The sequence below is a fragment of the Zeugodacus cucurbitae genome, chromosome 5 (genome assembly GCF_028554725.1).
Source record: "Zeugodacus cucurbitae isolate PBARC_wt_2022May chromosome 5, idZeuCucr1.2, whole genome shotgun sequence".
NCBI lineage: Eukaryota > Metazoa > Arthropoda > Insecta > Diptera > Tephritidae > Zeugodacus > Zeugodacus cucurbitae.
Genome location: NC_071670.1, coordinates 71,443,313 through 71,461,277, shown reverse-complemented (window position 1 = coordinate 71,461,277; position 17,965 = coordinate 71,443,313). Strand labels below are relative to the sequence as shown.

Here is a 17,965-nt window from a genome sequence, read left to right as displayed (position 1 = left end):
TTGGGCTAAAAAAATTGTGCAATTCTTTGTACTGACTTATGCATTTGAATATATTGCTTCTTTAGTTTTATTTTCCATAGTATGAAATTCAAAATTTTTCATTCTTGTAAAAATTACACGGTAGACGAAAATTATTTGTAAATCTCTTCTTGCACTAAGCTTATGTCCTGTGGTAACTGTATTTTATTTCAATGTATAATTCTCACTTCGCTTTGCTCATTCGTCATTGTTAGCCTCCTCTGAAGCTTCACCACCGTCTGCATTCGGAACAGAACCCTCATTTTGCTCGTTTGTTGCGCTTCTATTGTTGTCATTGTCTACATTTTCTGTTAGGTTGGATGGATTATTGCCTCCTTCAGGATTAAGGATACGTTCGCGATTTCGCAGCGAGTGAATGCAGGCCAACAGACGAATCATAAAAGCCGCTGGTACTGTGATGGTGTCTTTAGTTTGCTCTAACATTATAGCATTACGTTTCATGAGCTGAAAGAAAATATTTTACAATCGAATGCCTGTAATTTTCATAAATATACGTACATCTTCAGCTACCGCTTCATCGAAATTGGCATGCTCCAAAGTGGGCGCCCATATCTTAACATCGTAATCTATGCCCGAGCTAGCTAAATAAGGAAGCTCAGGATGCGGCTGTAAGCAGTTCACAACATGTTGGTCACCCTGCATTAACATGACTAGTTTCCCGGTACGTCGGTCCCAAGTAAATATATGTCCACAATCCGATCCAGACATCACATAGTTGTTACCCCAAAAGTTCGCCTCCTTGATCATGGTACGTGCATTTCTGTGACCGACAAACTTCATACGCAAATAATCGAAAAGTATCTCCTTGGTTTGCATGTCGAGTTCCGCAAGTTCTTCGTTCAGCGTATCGGCTTCATCGTCACGGAACTGTATGCCTTGCTGACCATCACTGCTAACATTAGATGTATCGGCAATGGACGTACTTGCAGGTACTGATGGTTCTGCTGGTGCCGCAATGGTACTTTCTTCTGGCGGTCTACTAATGTTATTGACAACAGTCGTTGTAGGAATCGGTTGAGACGTAACCACATCTGTTTGAGGCATTGAAGCATTTATGTTAATAGAACGAGAGTTGTGCAAACGACTAGCAACTCTACGCCAATAAGCGCCTGATGTAGAGGGTGTCGAGTCTAAAGAAATAAATGCAAAAAATCAGGTTATGTTAGCCATAAATATGATTTCAGCTCTTTTATTTGTACCGTCTGATGTCTCTCTAGCCACTGCAGCCAAAAGTGTCGCTTGATTTTCACGATTCAGCTCTTGTGCCTGGCCAGAAAGGCCCATTCGTGTACGTGGATCGTTAAGCATACGGGATATCACCTCTGTCATGCGACTCATTATGTTCGCTTGCAGCTGCGGTCGTACTTGTCCAATTTCCACTCGCCCTCTCGGATAGTTTTCCGGCCGCGCATCCGGTCCAGTGTCGGACCAATCACCACGCAAGCGCAACCGCCGCGTAACTTGTTCGGCGGTTAAAGTAGGAGGAGGGGATGCACTGTTGACATCAGCTGTCCGTCCCTTTTCATACAGCTCGTTGACGTCCACACCGTCGCGACGCAGATCAAATAGATACAAATACTCAGAAGAGTAACTCACCAGTAATTCAGACTCTTCAGGGCTGTATCTAACACAAGTAATTCGATATTGTCGATTCGTCGTCATAGGAATTGGATAGGCTTTAATCGGTCTTGTATGCCGCTCCGTAGTGGGTATAGAGCTATCGCTAAAATCAATAATTGACAGGTAACGTCGATCATAGATCCGTACAATTGCATCGGAACTACCCACTGCCACATAGTAGTTACTGATGGGCGATAGATCCATGGCATTAACCGCTGAAGGACTAAATATCAGTATATTATCCTTGCAGCAAGTCTTATGACAACTCGATATTTGCCGTAAATCGAATAGACGAACTGTCCCATCTTCGCCACAGCTCAGAAATGACCGTGGTTCTGAGGGTATCGTTAGTACTTCATACGTTGTACCGCTTTTGTGACAATTAAAAAAACTCAATTTAGCCTCACTCTCACTATGTTCATATAAGGGCTGCATAGGAACAGTCTCTCTAGTAGAATCGGCACCAGAGCCCACCGTGTTAACATTATTAAATAACGGTGTGCGTTGCCGACGTACATATGGTGCTAACAGCTCGGTATGCAGTACAATACCATCACCGGAACACGATACTATCGAGTGACCATTCGACCGTGGCATAAACCGCGCACTGAAGATGTTCGCTCTATGAGCCGTTTTATATTTCAACAGTACCTCTTGGCTGTGAGGGTTCGTTATAGCAATGCACTGGTCATCGCTACCCGACAACAAGTGTTCACCTGTGCTGCTCCAACTTACAGTGTTCACACAGCCAGAGTGCACATGCAAACGGCTCATCAAACCCAAACGTTGCACATAGTCCAGTGAGTCTGTAATGGTGATGTTGAGTAATGGGAGTTAGTTTAAAAAATAAATAGAAAATAATAATACTTGTAAATATGTACATATGTCTTACCTTTTGTGCTAGCAATGTAGTTATTAGTGGCAGCTCGTGTGGAATTTAAGCTTTGATTGTTATAAACACTTCTAAAGACGCTGTCCTTGGAGAACCGGTCGCGAGACATTCTCAGTAACGTCACCAAATCCACCCTATGATTATGATTTATTGTATATAGGCACTTCTTGGAGCAAGAGATGGGCCGTAAATAATCTTAAAGTAGTAAATACGTAAGCAAACGATTATGAGGATTACGAACATTGTCCTTTTATCACATTTCACAAACTTTAATTGTGGAGCACTACAGTCTGTCTAGTATTTGAAATTTATGAGTATGTACTTTTCAAAGAAGGTGCAAAGGAGAGAAAAAGCGCTACGAACAATCTAAACTCAATGATACCTAATTCACCTTATCTTTTCCTGCTATAAACAAAAACTATAGCAAAGAATATATATCTGTATGTACTATTATATGTATATAGAAATTCAAGAAAAAGATAATCTAATATTGTACATGTATAATATATCTGAATATGTATAGGTGCACATTTGGTCCCCACCGATACGATTGTTTCTAAAAATTACACAATTTTACTTTTGTTTTTTTTTTCATACTTCCTCATTTAATCCATATTTTAAGGAAGTCACAGATAAGAGTTAATATTTTATATGATTAAACTACCAATAATTCGTAATTCGTCAAATTAGTAAATTAAAGAGATGACTACACATACTTACATACATATATCAGTATAAGACTAATCAATAAGACAAAGTCCCTTGTATTTTAGTTGACAATATAAAATGCTCTGCATAATTTATACAGGTGAGATAGATGAATTTAGAATATCTTATCTTGCAAGAAACTAAGTTCGTCAGAATGCATTATGCATGCACCCTTTTATATTTGCAATAAATTTAAAGAAATAAAAGTTGCTAGTTAATGCCTAAACCAAATGATGTTTATTTTCGATGTACTCTTAAACATATACATATATGTATGTAAATAGGATATATTTTAAATCTAACAAAATATATGAATGCTTATATACATATGCAATATATAAATCGTAACATTGAACCACAAAAATGTGAGAAAGCTTCCTGTATTTTAAATATGCAAACATGCAAAATATGTGATATATGTACATATTCATATACATATCATTGAATGTTTCAAGGCAGACTGCAAACCTACCTTATTAAAATTTTGAATGTTCGTGTCCCAAACTAAATTTAATTATAAATTGCCTTCCAATCATTAATTAATACTTTATCACAAATTTTATAGAAATTATTACACTCGAAATTTAATTTTGCATCATCCCGTAATTACAAAAACAATCCGTTGTTTATAAAAACTTGATATGCCAAAACCAACGTTCGCGATTATTGCAGCAAATTCTTGCAAAGGTTATTATGAATTTTCACACTACACATTTAACAAAAAATTAATAACAAAAGACAGATGTAATTGAAATGTGCCTCAACATTTCATTGTTTTGTCTCGTATCACAGCAATTGTTCTGTTTTTATTTAGCACACCGCGTTATATTTTCCTAATATTTTTTGCTGTGCGTTTTTCTTTCCCCAGACCCAGAAATTGCCAAATTTTGCTACATTTTTTTCTTGTTTATTCACTTTCCTTGTCATTTTCTTGGCAATTACATCCTCTTATTACTTCCACACACTACATGCAAAAAATCTTTTTTTTTTTAAGTTTCTCTACTTTTATTCTACTTATTATTTGTGATTTTGTATTATTTGTTTACATTGCAGTTTCTTATTCGCCGTTTTTGTTTTGCTAACGACATTTGGTAAATTACAAATGATTGGAATATGGAAACTGGCAACTCTATCTCTCCCTTTATATACAATCTTTAGCATTTGTTTTATTTCGTGTTTTTACACTTCTGAGATCCTTCCCTATTATTCGTTTATATTTATTAAAGTATGAGCTGCAATTATGCAGATAACCTTTCGCCGTATGATAATAAAGGTGTTTTGGGTATACCAGAGGTGAGTCTGAGTTTTCATTAAAATACGCATTCACCAATTCCACCTGTATTAGAGCAGCAATTCGACAGTGCAGAATCGGTTGACAAGAAATGCGAGGAATTGGTTGATTGGATTCTGGCGGCGAGAGGGCGTGTAGTAGTACACACAGGAGCAGGCATAAGCACTAGTGCTGGTATACCCGATTTTCGGTAAGTGGGTCAAAACTGAGTACGTCATCTTCATTCCAATATTGTTATACGTTTGTGTAGTGGGCCGAAAGGAGTATGGACTTTAGAAGAGAAGGGGCAAAAACCTAAAATAAATGTGTCATTTGAAGATGCCATGCCCACAAAAACGCATATGGCGCTGAAAACATTGACCGAACAAGGTTTTGTAAGATTTGTGGTTAGCCAAAACATCGATGGACTTCATTTGAAGTCAGGGTTATCTCGTCAGAACTTGGCTGAACTTCATGGTAATATGTTTATTGAACAATGCTGCAAATGCAAGCGGCAGTTTGTGCGATCGACTGCAGCGCAAACAGTGGGTCAGAAGCCCTGTGGTGGGGTGTGTCGATCAAGTGAATTTGGAGAAGTGCGTTCATGTCGTGGTGGCTTGCTTTTAGATAATGTGCTTGACTGGGAGGCGGATCTTCCAGAGCGTGACCTCGATATGGCATTCATGCACTCCACGTAAGCTATTTATTCGAAATCATACAAATACATACCAACGACGATTTCTTTTCATCGCAGACTAGCAGATGTAAATATAGCACTGGGCACAACTCTACAAATCATACCAAGTGGAAACTTACCGCTGAAAAGTAAGAAATACGGAGGCAAACTTATCATATGCAACCTTCAGCCCACCAAACATGTGCGTAAATACATTGTACATTTCCTTTTGAATCCTCATACTATTTAATGGTTTGTTTTAGGACAATAAGGCTGATTTGATACTATCCACTTATGTAGACGACGTTTTGGAGAAAATATGCAAACGTTTGGGCATCGAAATACCGTCTTATAATGCTTCAGATGACCCCACCAAGGCACCAACTGCCCAGAACTCTGAGTGGACTATACCAGTACAAGCAGTCAAAGAGTTGGAGAAGGAATATAATGCAAAATTGAAAACCTTTAGAATGCAACAGAAATCGCAAAGCAAAGATCTCGCCAAGACCACAACGAAAGTGGTGAAAGACAAAAAGCGCAAGCGCGAAGAATAATTATGATCCTTGACTAACATAAGAAGACATCAAGAGTTATTAATCGTACAGCCCAACATATTTATATGAAGTACTACGCGCATTTAACTGTAACTACGAAAACATTCGAATATAGTGCATACGACTTTCCGTTATTTTAAGAAAATATTATAGAAATGTAATTTTTCCCTTAAGTACTAGTACTACATTACAGCTGTATGCTGTAATCCATTTGGATATTAAAAACGCATTTGTAGATGTTTTAATATACAATTTTTCATTTTAATCTCTCACTTCATTTTGTGTACAAAAATCATAATACATACAAACATTAAATGTCATTTTAAAATAGTATTATCATTACAAATATGAATAACGGCATATTGCCAAATATAAAATGTTACTCTTAACGTACAATAAAAAAGTTATAAAAGATCTCTTTTGCGCAATTCTTATTCACAAATTTTAGTCTTAATAGAGAAATGGAAAATATTTCATAGCAGTAAAATAGGTGGATTAATACTAGTCTCCCGCCTCATTCGATTTTCGCGAGTATCAATATAAAAATAAAGTCAATAACTGCAACACAGTTGTTATACTGTATACGAGAAGTGTCGAGGGTAAGATAAATGCGCATTTGAGGGAAATTACTCGGCCAATAAACTCCTTCAGGAGTAATAAAACACTTTTTAAGGAGTTTAATGGTGTTTGTGAGCTCTACTGAGCATCGCTTTTTCCGGTATTATAAAACCCGAACTTCTTCATTTAATTGCATATTGTCCGTGTGTCGATTATAACACCAAAATAATGTTTAACAACTACATGTTTGATTAACAACTCTACAAAAATTGAATTCCGCTATTTTGTTCTATATCTTATTGGTTATGTACGATGTGTATGCATGTATTTATGGATATTTGTATTTGTGGTTTTGCATTTCCAATTCGTTAAGAATATAGGTTTTCTGCCCATTGATACATAAAATATCAGTTGTATATGCTATGAACTTGTTTTCCTTTAGATTTACGTTATTTATTTAAAAGAGTATTTATATACATATGTATGTATCTCTGTGTAAGATTATGTCGTTAAAACATTCCCATATCTGATTCATGCAAAAATTATGTAGTTTTCAATTTTCTATGACTAAAATTGCGATCTTGAAGCAGTCGACTTTCCAAGTTATTCGGTGTGGTATCAGGTCGGAAATATGATAATATGAAAATATGGACCGTCTATAGCATCGTACATACTTGTATTCATAAATTTCCAATTATCGGGAATTCAATATGTTCTCCCGTTTAGTAAGTGCTTTCGACTCGTGTGCACCGTGATTGTTCAATTCTAAAAAATAATTGCATTTTTCACTTTTTGGCAATTCAACTAAGATCTGCATACGTATATCAGATATCTACATATAATTCAACTATATCATTTAGTATTTGTATTTTTCATTTATCTTTATTTAGAAAATCATTGCTTATTTGTATGCTTATAGTTTGCTTATCTATCATAGTCCAACAATCATTCATTAAATACCAATTATGTCAGCTGCAAAGTCTACGGAAACGCTAAACTACTATGTCTATATTATGGAATTATCGCGGTTTTTACGATATCTTGTGGTTACACTCGTACGCACGCGTGTGATTGAACGTGCATTGTCTTGCATTTGAGATTGTTTCAAAGTATTTTGCAAATTTTACACTATATTTTCATTTTTTCTGTTTTTTTTTCTTTTTTTGTATAGTCACTATTCAACTAACTCGCAGCTATGGATAACTAGAGTCTATCCGATATTTATGAAATGCAATTTTTACATAGTTTTTTTAAGCATATATGTATGTATGGTTTGTTTATTATATTTAAATGATTTCTTATTCAATAATTATAATGTTTATATAAAGAATTTCCCGTTTAGAACAGTACAAAGTTTTTATGGTAAGAACTTTTGGTGTTGCTTCTCCAATTTTATTCGATACTTAATTTATAATTTTAGGAGTAGATATCATTTATAAATAAAAAGTACTTTCATACATATATGTACAAATAAACCAAATATTTCAACAAAATTTAAATTAATTAATTAGAAATTCTTTAAAATAGCTCTCACATACAAATATATATATATATATATATACTAATTGGTATATTAAGTATATACAAAGGAGTAAAAATTTACAAAATACAATAAACAGCGCCATTGGCCTATTTTTATTTTTTTTATATATGATCACGTAAATTTCACTTATTATATTTCATATGTTTATAAACTTTTTAAGTGTAAGGGGTGTGCACTTTGTAATGAAACTGTGTATTTATAATTAGGTAAAAAACGGTTTGAGTAAAACTAAGCATGGTTTCAAATGGCAATATGTGCATAAAATAAAAATATTTAAATATTTTAAAATATATAAACCCTCTCAAAGCTGGTGACCTTATTGCAGCTAACACAGAAATGAAACACTAGGTTTCCTTCCGCAATAGTTCGGTAGTGTCTAAAACGCTTTAAAAATAAAGTTCTTTTACGAGTATTTTCTAATTGCTACGCAAATGGCAACTTAAAAGTGCTTAGCACCAACGTGACAAAGCATTCAAACAGTGAAGTTACGCGTTCAAAGAACGCAAATTTTGTTTATAAAAGTAGAAGTAGGGGTCGAGTAAAGCACTAACGCGTCGTGAATCTTTGTCGGCTGCCGTTTGGTCAATTCTTACAAACGCCGCCGCCGGTGTTCGCGTTCGACGCCATTGGCGTTGAGCCGTTGGGCAGCTTAACGCTATTGAGACTACTGCTGCTGATGTTTGCCAAGTTGTTGTATTTGCTTAGATCGGATGTCTTCAACAGAATGATCTTCTGATTCAGATTACTCGCCGTATTGTGATGTTGAAGGGGTTGTGGTTGCTGCTGCAGATGGTGCGCCTGTTGATGCAGCAGCGTACTATTGCCATGATTGAGCAAATGAGAAGCAGCGTTTGTCGCTGTATGGAGAATATTGCTTTGATTGTTGACACCGCCGGCTATTAGATTCACTCCAACACCAGATGTTGTCAGTTTCTTTGTTAAACCTAACGCCGCACTGGATGCGGAATTTCCCAATTGATGTGTCGGTGCTGGTGTAATGGTCACTGTGCTGGGAGCAAGTGCGTTCATGGCTGCGGTTTGGTTGGATGCCGCTAACGAGGAGGCCGGCACGATTGTTGTCACTCCGTTTTCATGTTGTATGGTGTTGTTATTGTAGATTGCACGAGTTGTAGTTAGTGTCGCCGTTGGCGTCTTGCTGTGAGAATTGCTACCACCCGAATTTCCCACTGATATGGTCGATATTGTTGCGGGCGTGACTGGGGAGATTTTCAAGGATGATGTTGCCGAACCGATACGTGAGACCTTTAAATATATTTAAAAAAAAATCATTAAATTGAAATTGGCCAAAAAATAGGCATTTATTCATACATTAGTTGCTGATTGTTGTTGTTGTTGAAAGTGTTGCTGCATTGCACCGCCACTGGAATTAGCCATCATAGCCATTTGTTGCTTACGATTTTGCAATAGCTTTGCCGCTACCTCATTGCCCGTAAGCATTAAATTTTGATGTTGACCGTGAATCTGAACGCCACTTGCCAAGAACATCGTGTGCACATTGCCGATCGCTGCACGAGCTGCTAGCTTTTTCTCTGTATCCTCCTGCTAAACACATTTAATATTAATAATCATAATGACAACTCATTTAATGGGAAATTTATTGACAAATTGGAAATGGTACTTACCAAAGGACTTGCCGATTTTCTGTCTTGTAGATTTTCATCAAAACCGGAATCTGACGAATTGTCGCTAAACTTTGGTGCAGTCGAGGATGACGAGGAAGAAGTGGCCGATGAGTTGGAGCATGTGGATGTTGGTGATGAACCGACGGGATAGTATTGCGTGCTCTGCTGACTGGACCCGCTCGTCATGGGTTTTGAGACCACATATGATTTGGCCACGTTGCGTATGACGGGTTTTATATCTTGAAAATCACCAGCCTTAATGCGCTCCACTGTGGCTGACGAGACTGGCGCGGCTGTAGACGTGACACCAATTTTTTCTAGAGAATGTTTGAAAATTTTTCCCGCCTTTATTTTATGCAAAAGTCTATTGCCACCGATTATATTTGTTGTTGGCAATGGTGGTGAAATCGTAGTAACCTTAGCGGTAGAATGCCGCGGCATTTGCGCTGTCACAGAAGTGGCTGTTGCACTGGAAGGAGAAATGCTCGATATGGCAGATATATTTGTGGTACTTATTGCGAGTGGCAATGGCGTGGAAACGACGATATTCGAGTTGCCTCCAATCGTTATTGCTGTTGATGAATGTGGCATTGAGGCGCTGTGATTTGCGGTGCTTGTGCTGCTTTTAATTATAACCGGGGTGGTTGTTGATACTGCCAGAGATTCAGTCTTATTTGAGGAATTGATTATATTGTTGTTAACAGCGAGATCCACTTGTGGAAAACTTTCCGACTGTCGTTTGAAGAACAAATGATGTTTCTTCAATACTGGTGTATGATTTGGTTTGATCATATTCACTGGATTGGGTAATGGCGGTGGACAAACGCTAGTCGTTGTTGGCGCAGATATTTGTACAACAGCTGGCAATGTGGCGATGATTGTCTTTTGCGAAGTAGATGACAGCTCTTCTTTGGCAGTTGATGCGGTTTCAATCTGCGAGATCTGCGATATCTGCGAGCGTTTATGTTCTGAGCAGACTTCAAATTTGTCAGTGTCTATGAGTATTGATCCAGCTAGCGATGAACATTCATACGTCATGCCGCAACAGGTCTTACGTTCTTGCCATTCCGTCTCATCAAAGAATTGCGCTTTCTCATTGGTAAGTTTTAACGTAGACCGATTTCGAATAGGGGGCATGCATTTACGTCGTTTGCTGCCGGTTTTTAGCGGACTCTTACGGGGATTACTGGATGCATTGCTCGTAATGGTGGCCCTACGTGAGGCACGATTTGCAGATGCACGCGTTTGTGTTTGAAATTGCACAATTGTATTATTAGCGTTGACGTTTACTCGTTTTGCGTCGTAAACATCCCCACTCTCAGCGATATCTTCGTAATCGCTGTCCATTGAATCAGGTGTTGCAGAAAACGATTGTTGATCGCTCCATGCCTTTAATCCAGGCACGGCAGATCGTCTACATCCATCAGCTTTCCTTTCAGTGCAAGCACCGACATCTATTTTGCTTTTCTTACTCTTTTTAAAAATTTTTGAAAATTTTTCAGGAATGAGTGACTTGGAATTGGGAGCACGTCGAGTGCTACTACTTGAAGCACTATGTGCTGTGGTTTCTGAATCGTCCCGACCCTTCTTGTGTTTTGAAATGGATTTCGTTCCTGGTCCCGCACGAGCGTCAACCACCTATAACAAATAATTTTAGACAAACAATATTACATACTATGCAAACGAGAAGGGAAAAGTACATTTTGGTTATTGATATTGAACTTACATGTCCCCAATGTCGGGTGCTGCCCACTGGAAGGCGTTTAAAACGCTTCACCAGCAAAACGCATGCATTGCAAATTTCTCCATGGCGAGGATATTTCAAATCAAAACATTTCATTGAGTCTTGTTCGTATTTGCGAGAGTCGGTGAAACGTGAACTACTTGACTTTGCACGACATATGCAACATCCTTCAGCCGAGCGATAAACTCGGGGTTTGTGAAACGAAAACATTTTTGTTGTGTGTACTTTCAACGGTTGCTTTGTTTTAAGTCACAAATTATAATTTTCCTTAATTTTATTAGGCTTTTCTTATTAAATACTCCGGAAACACGATATGATTTTCAAGTTGAATTTGTGACGATTTTAATATCTTTCGAGTTACATCTTTTCGCCAAATTTATTAACTGAAAAATAAAGAGAATAAATGATTTTATGTTTTGAATCCTGTATAACCCTGACATACTAATTTTAAATATATTTTTTATCTTTTTATCGCTGAGCTTCTGAAAGTTTTTAATAACATTTTTAAAACAACGGGAAGCAAACCAAGCCTATTGCAATAAATTTTTATATTCTAATCGTTATATTGCGAAATGTTTCTGTTAAATTAAGGAAAATAACAACAAAAACTTATTGTGACTGCACGAAACATACTGCAGAAAACGTAAAAAGCGTTAACAGAAGAAAACTTGTGTGTGGCAAATGAATAGCTATAGATGTTTTTTCTTTCTTGTTAACAGGTTACTGACATGATAAAACTACACACACAATTGCCAAATATAACAAAAAAAAAACTACAAAAAAATGTGTATCACATATATTTGAGCACGAAATCGCAAATTTGTTTTGATTTGTGCCGTTTGTCGTCAAGGTGTAAACTTGAGAGCACAAATTGCAAATAAAAAAAGCGTTGACGCAATCAAGCTTTTATATCTCTCTTTCATTTACTTCCTTTCTTTTCACTTTTCGTTGCCCAACTGTCGAGCTGTTTGTCTCTTTTGCTCATTTAAAACACACAATGGAAACCGTAGATGACGTTTTTCATGTACACTAGTTAATAAAGTATTCTAACACATGCCCACAACATAGCATTTTGATCATCAAATCACATCAGTATTTCTCACAACGACCGCCCGGGATTCTGGTCATTTTCTATACCTATTTCTATTGCTACAGTTCTACACCAACTGATAGGCCGAAGAAATCATACTATCATATACAAATAGGCTGTGTTGTCGATTTAATAATTTTAAAATTAGCATTTTTGCAATGCTTATATACATTCAAATACATATGTATATTTCTATTCTCGATACTGCTTGTACTAGATTAAATCGTGGTTGAGCACTGACGGTGTTTTCCACATTCTCTTTCTTTTTGCTTCACCATGCATACACACCGGGATGTCATTAAATTGTGTATTTTGTGTAACTTTTCTCTTGTATCACTTGTCATTTGCTGTAATCGTCGGTTCTTAAGTTGAGATGTTTAAATTTAGCCCCAATGCAGTAACAATGCCCGAATAGGTGCTAATGCAAGAAATTGAAAACGGTGCAACGCAAGATTGGCAAGTTACCATGGTTGAAAAGGGAAAAGCTGGTTTCTGTACATACTTACGTATGTATGGTATGTATGTAAATGCTTGAATATCAGTGGCGGAACAAATGAGAACCTAACAGGGTTAGCGTATGACAATTGATGTAATATGAATTTCACCGCAAATTTTGGAGTATCTATGTACATACATACATATGCATACAGTTGAAATATATGTACACTCAATTATGAAAATGTCACTACGCGCACCAAACTCTTTTTAAAATATACTAAATAGTAATAATTTTTATTTAACGACTTCTAGTTTTTCAAACACATTTGAAAGTACTAACGAAAAGCATTATGTATTATTGCACATTTGTGAACAGCGAAAGTTATTCTTTTTTTTTCAATACATATACATTTTTCAAATACAAATTACGTACCACTTTATTAAAAATTATTAAGATATTTTTCAGAAATTTTACACTATTTATAGGATTAGTATAGTAAACACTTCAAGCAAAAATTAATAGCTTTTTATTCTTTCAACTCGGACAAGAAATTCACATCCGAACACCATAAGCACAAAGAAAAACTGAAACCACTCGTATATTTGCATCTATACGCAAGTTCACTTCTGCTTCGCACTGTTGTCCGTCCAATAACTCTCCACTTTTTACTACCGCCGTTTCACACTGTTGCGGACTCAAGCAGAGGAAATACACAAAATATCGAAAAGCCATACAAAGAGGAATGTGTGAATACGAAACGCTTGAAGGAGAATGAAAGAAACGCGCGCGCACTCACACCACATACCAGTACGCAACCAGGTGATGCTTGGCATGCGAATATCCGTAAACAACAAAATACGCTGAATCCACTATATATCATACATACATATATACACACACAAGTGGAGTGATAAACGGAATTGAAATATAATTTATCCCCAAAATGTAGACATTTATTTGAATTAGTGGCAAGAATGATAGCGACATTCTCTACTCGTCTTCCATTAGTGGGCAAATGATGTACATATGTACTTACTTATGTACATAAATAAGCATTCTGTATTTAGCTGTTGCCAGCATATATGTACACAGTTGAGTTGGCTTATATGTCAAAAGGAAAATGTGGAAAATACGCGACCAACTCAATTTTATGTATCGCATACGAATTTTCGGGGACAGTAAAAAATGTCAGAATCGTCTGTGAAAAGAGACGTAAAATATTACATTTTCTTGTCTGTTTGATTTTTTGCATTCGCCTTTGGCAAGCTTTTTTCATGCTTCCACCAGAAAAGGTAGTAACAAGAATAGACACTGATAAGCAGCTGTTCAGTCTCTCTTCTCTCTCTCTCTCTCTGTAGGCATGATAAATAAAGGAACGAAAATTGTAAACATAACAAAAATGAAACAACGAAATAATGCACCTCCGAGCAAAGCAGCAATCACATTTCTCATTGAATTAGAAAAACGCGACCAATATGCGTACGTGATTACAATGCCGTACAAGAATACTCTGCATTTAACATTGACAACGCAGGCGCGACTTTAGCTTTGCACTCACCCACTGCAATGGGAAAACGTAATCGTATATAGCAAATACAAAAATATTAGCCCTTGGGTAAGTTTCACTTCACCAATGTCATAGTATCATGAAATACATATGTATATACATATATTTGTATGCATATACGCACATATGCATACATATGTATATATATAATACCTCCCCGACAAACATCCGGATATTTTGTATCACTATTTGTGTATAAGCAATGCAATCGTTTATTCTCTGATTTATATATGTATGTACATGCTTGTTTTGAGAGAGACTGTCTATACATATATACAAACGTATCAGAAAAATGGCGCAAAAATGAGCTGCATTCGCATGGATGTTTGTATATTTGTCGCGTTTAGCTGATATGAGGCTGAAACGAGTTAACCGTTTTCTCTTTTGCAAGTATTTATTGTTATCGCATACATACATAACCGCACGGTTACCTGTTTATTTATGCATGTATGTACATATGTATATACATTGTGTATAAAAATATACAAATAAATATTGTACCAATCAACAACCTTCACTTTAGTTGTCTCATTGGCGTTTATGTATCTGCAACTGAACTGAGAATGCGGTTAGCTGTCATGGTGACACCTTTTGTGAGTACAATTAACAAATTGACAGTAGCCTCCATGGTATTCATATCTCATATGTTGGTATATACTTATAAGGTCTTTTAATTATACCAAATAATAGTACATAAGTTTGTTGTTTAACACGAGTTTAAAATAATAGTTAACTTCGGTATTTAATGTATGTCACCCTCGTCGGTACTGCATTTATACACATCAAGGTTGAAATCATTTCTAACACGACCCCCGAAAGCTCGCTATACATATCCAGAATGAATCTGGATTTATATCTAAGAATAACTCTCAACTAGACAGAAAAACACCACTCCAATTGCGCAGACCCGGCTCTGTCGTTAATAAGTCGAAAATACCAATCTTTACTATTTCTGTTTATATTCTTTCCTTTTCATGCACATATACACAGTTATATGTACATGTGAGTGACTTCAAAATATTTACTTTAAATTATATACATATGTACACGCAGTCACGCTCTACGTTCTGTGCTCTGTTTTCATTTGATACGCGCTCTCCTTGATATTTTGTTTTCAACACATTCTCTTTTCTCTTCGCTTTTCGGATTTGTTTTTGTCAATTTCGTCGTGGCCTTTTTGGATAATTTCCCTATGTATGGACATTTATTAAAGCGTCTCCCTTCAGCCCCATTCGTATGTTTTTCTACTGTTTCTTCTGCCATATCAAATGTAATTGGCACTGCTGATTTTTTGGCTTGCGATTTGCCCATTCATTTCTTCACTTTGTTTTGTTTGGCTCGTGTTCATTCTCCACAGCTGAAATGCAAAAACTGTACTTGCGACTACTCACGACCAACTATTGCGCACAACGCAAGGCTGAACAAACGCTGAGCTTTGCTACAGCACAAATACATTTGAACATCGTTGTCCGTTGAGCTTATCCAATTGTATTGTTGTGTTGTTGTACGAATTTTTGATTCTGGCGACCATTTATGCACACTGTCAGTTTATCAGTCAAATGGAATAATCGAAAAACACACACAAATAATTTTTAATTTGTCAAGTGGATTTCAACTGAACATCGGAGTGCACATAGGTACATATATAAAAGATGACATTTAAATATATTTACATATGTATGCAGTTGTGCTTGTTAGTTAACCCGATATTTTCGTTTTTAGGCCGATACATTGTTTTGCTTTCTACCTTTCAATAATAGTGTTGCCAACTTGCACAATCAAGTTAATCAAGACACAAATTCCAGGTGATATTGTCACAATATCAAATATGTATAACATTCCACATTTAAACTATGCTAAAGTCCACGGACATTGGGCACAAAAAGACTTTTTCACCAACGCACCACTTTTTAGAAGTCAAAATGACATTTCAACAGAAGCAAAGTTACACATGCATATACAGTTAACATATTTGAATACAAACGAGTAGCGTGCCGAGTATCAACGGCAATGCTGTCAGCAATGAACGGCCCTGGCATTTTCCAGTTTTGCGACATACATACACAGGTACATAGGTACATACGAATAACCGGCCTACAACAATTACCATTAAGTTAGTGAGTTACACGTAGAGTATTTTTGTGTGCACTGACATGTGCGTATGCACAACTATTGAAAGCAAATTTGTTATAAAAGAGTAAAAGCTATGTACTTCTCATCGGTCTTAATATAACTATAATGCACTAAGTTATCTCTTTAATGACCACTTTTATGAGCACGTCCAACAAATGTGAAATACTGCATACATATTGACAAGCTGACTACGTAGTCTCACATATTCACGTAAAAAATTGATCACAATTATTTAACATACATGTGGATGTACATAACAACTTAACAAACGAGTCTGTCAATGAGAATCATATAACACAAGGCTCCCGGTATCCAACTAGTGCTGATGCCAATATGTACTACTAAATATATAAGCAAGTGACTCTGTGTAAAGTGAGTGGAAATGTAAAGTTGAAAACTACATATATTGAATTGTGTGGGTAGTTTAAATTATATGCTGTGTACTAGAACTAAACTTTTTCGAAAGAAAAATATACCGGCTCTAATGCAGAACTTACAAATTATTTTTCGTTTAAGTCGTAGGGTGAATTAGAAATATATTAAGACTCGCACTCATGCACTTACATACATACAAAATTGCGAATAAACAAGACAACGTATTCTTACGTTCTCTACACACCCACCTGTACGTAGAAGAAGACTCGTAGACAAGCTCTGTTATACATACATTTATATTTTTTTATGTGTATATATATATATAAGGGTGCTCAGTGGGGCTGGTGTAGATAATAAAAATTTAAATAAACGCATATTCACAAAAAATTTACTTGTATGCACATATTCTGTTATGTTAAACTTTCGATAACGTTAAAAATACTTAATTAGCACAAATAATTTCTTATTCACTTTGCATGAAATTTTCAAGCAATGTTAAATCTAAAAAAAAAAAAACGAAAATAAAGAAGCGCTTAAGATTTAACTTTATTTGTGACCCGGAATTAGCTTAAAATACACTGAAACCTCAATCTTAAGAGTGCAATAAATTTTGTATTTCAACACATTTGTTCATCAGCAACGAAATGATAATCTCACCTGTGACACGAAATCAGTTTTTGTTTGCACAATTTGTTATTTTAAATGTCTTTATCATGAAAATTTTTTAATGTTGAAAACTTTCATCTAACTTTAAGCACTTTACACTAAAAATAGTGAAATCTACTTTGTGTCATCAAAATTGAAAATTTAGATATACAAATTGCACTAATACGCGACCAATATGGATTTAGTACCGTTTCTGCTGGAATTCACTGCGGAATGAATTTTTAAAATGGTCTACCCAGTGCGCACTCAATCTATTCTCACTTTTTTGTTGATTTTCATCTGACTTTTGCTTTGTTTTTACATTTGGTTGGATTTTGTATTTCTTGTTTATCGGCGCTTACTTATTTACAATCTTTCTCTACATTTTCTTTTGCTATTCCTTTATTGTTTGTTGCATTCGTTCTTGACTTCTGCTATACACTTGGTTGGATTTTCCGTTTCACTCTCA

General features: G+C 36.1%; 3 protein-coding genes across 8 annotated transcripts; 1 reads left to right on the top strand and 2 right to left on the bottom strand.

The window, feature by feature from the left end:
* Positions 1–36: 36 nt before the first annotated feature.
* On the bottom strand, positions 37–4,256 carry LOC105217685 (DDB1- and CUL4-associated factor 6). 3 transcript variants are annotated; one of them, XM_011192813.3, is made up of 5 exons: positions 3,732–4,256; positions 2,552–2,746; positions 1,239–2,465; positions 538–1,169; positions 37–483 (listed from the first exon to the last, which is right to left on the bottom strand). In XM_011192813.3, the coding sequence occupies exons 2-5, from the start codon at positions 2,658–2,660 to the stop codon at positions 217–219; spliced, it is 2,235 nt and encodes a 744-aa protein (XP_011191115.2). In that variant the 5' UTR covers positions 2,661–2,746; positions 3,732–4,256; the 3' UTR covers positions 37–216. The 3 variants fall into 3 exon arrangements, with proteins under 3 accessions (XP_011191115.2, XP_054087532.1, XP_054087531.1); XM_054231557.1 differs by lacking the exon at positions 3,732–4,256 and adding an exon at positions 3,272–3,294; XM_054231556.1 differs by lacking the exon at positions 3,732–4,256 and adding an exon at positions 2,820–2,839.
* Positions 4,257–4,389: 133 nt separating this feature from the next.
* Positions 4,390–6,173, top strand: LOC105217686 (NAD-dependent protein deacetylase Sirt6). The gene is made up of 5 exons (XM_011192814.3): positions 4,390–4,552; positions 4,610–4,740; positions 4,801–5,223; positions 5,284–5,407; positions 5,469–6,173. The coding sequence occupies exons 1-5, from the start codon at positions 4,487–4,489 to the stop codon at positions 5,757–5,759; spliced, it is 1,035 nt and encodes a 344-aa protein (XP_011191116.2). The 5' UTR covers positions 4,390–4,486; the 3' UTR covers positions 5,760–6,173.
* Positions 6,174–7,392: 1,219 nt separating this feature from the next.
* On the bottom strand, positions 7,393–17,965 carry Fam60a_1 (mucin-2). Of its 4 annotated transcripts, none has more exons than XM_011192820.3 (5): positions 17,509–17,965; positions 11,230–11,630; positions 9,504–11,141; positions 9,190–9,420; positions 7,393–9,123 (listed from the first exon to the last, which is right to left on the bottom strand). In XM_011192820.3, exons 2-5 carry the CDS (start codon positions 11,455–11,457, stop codon positions 8,443–8,445), a joined length of 2,778 nt encoding a protein of 925 aa, XP_011191122.2. In that variant the 5' UTR covers positions 11,458–11,630; positions 17,509–17,965; the 3' UTR covers positions 7,393–8,442. The 4 variants fall into 4 exon arrangements, with proteins under 4 accessions (XP_011191122.2, XP_011191119.2, XP_011191120.2 ...); XM_011192817.3 differs by having other exon boundaries at positions 9,190–9,423; positions 17,509–17,951; XM_011192818.3 differs by lacking the exon at positions 17,509–17,965 and adding an exon at positions 13,209–13,364 and having other exon boundaries at positions 9,190–9,423.

Excerpts from the sequence above, each read along its gene's own strand:
- Fam60a_1 (XM_011192817.3), bottom strand. The coding sequence starts at position 11,457 with ATGTTTTCGTTTCACAAACCCCGAGTTTATCGCTCGGCTGAAGGATGT. Across the intron at positions 11,142-11,229 it reads GCACCCGACATTGGGGACAT|GTGGTTGACGCTCGTGCGGG; the intron begins GTAAGTTCAATA and ends TATTTGTTATAG. Across the intron at positions 9,124-9,189 it reads AACAACAATCAGCAACTAAT|GTCTCACGTATCGGTTCGGC; the intron begins GTATGAATAAAT and ends ATATATTTAAAG.
- LOC105217685 (XM_011192813.3), bottom strand. The coding sequence starts at position 2,660 with ATGTCTCGCGACCGGTTCTCCAAGGACAGCGTCTTTAGAAGTGTTTAT. Across the intron at positions 2,466-2,551 it reads CTACATTGCTAGCACAAAAG|ACTCACTGGACTATGTGCAA; the intron begins GTAAGACATATG and ends TCACCATTACAG. Across the intron at positions 484-537 it reads ATGAAGCGGTAGCTGAAGAT|CTCATGAAACGTAATGCTAT; the intron begins GTACGTATATTT and ends ATTTTCTTTCAG.
- LOC105217686 (XM_011192814.3), top strand. The coding sequence starts at position 4,487 with ATGAGCTGCAATTATGCAGATAACCTTTCGCCGTATGATAATAAAGGT. Across the intron at positions 4,741-4,800 it reads GCTGGTATACCCGATTTTCG|TGGGCCGAAAGGAGTATGGA; the intron begins GTAAGTGGGTCA and ends ACGTTTGTGTAG. Across the intron at positions 5,224-5,283 it reads ATGGCATTCATGCACTCCAC|ACTAGCAGATGTAAATATAG; the intron begins GTAAGCTATTTA and ends TTTTCATCGCAG.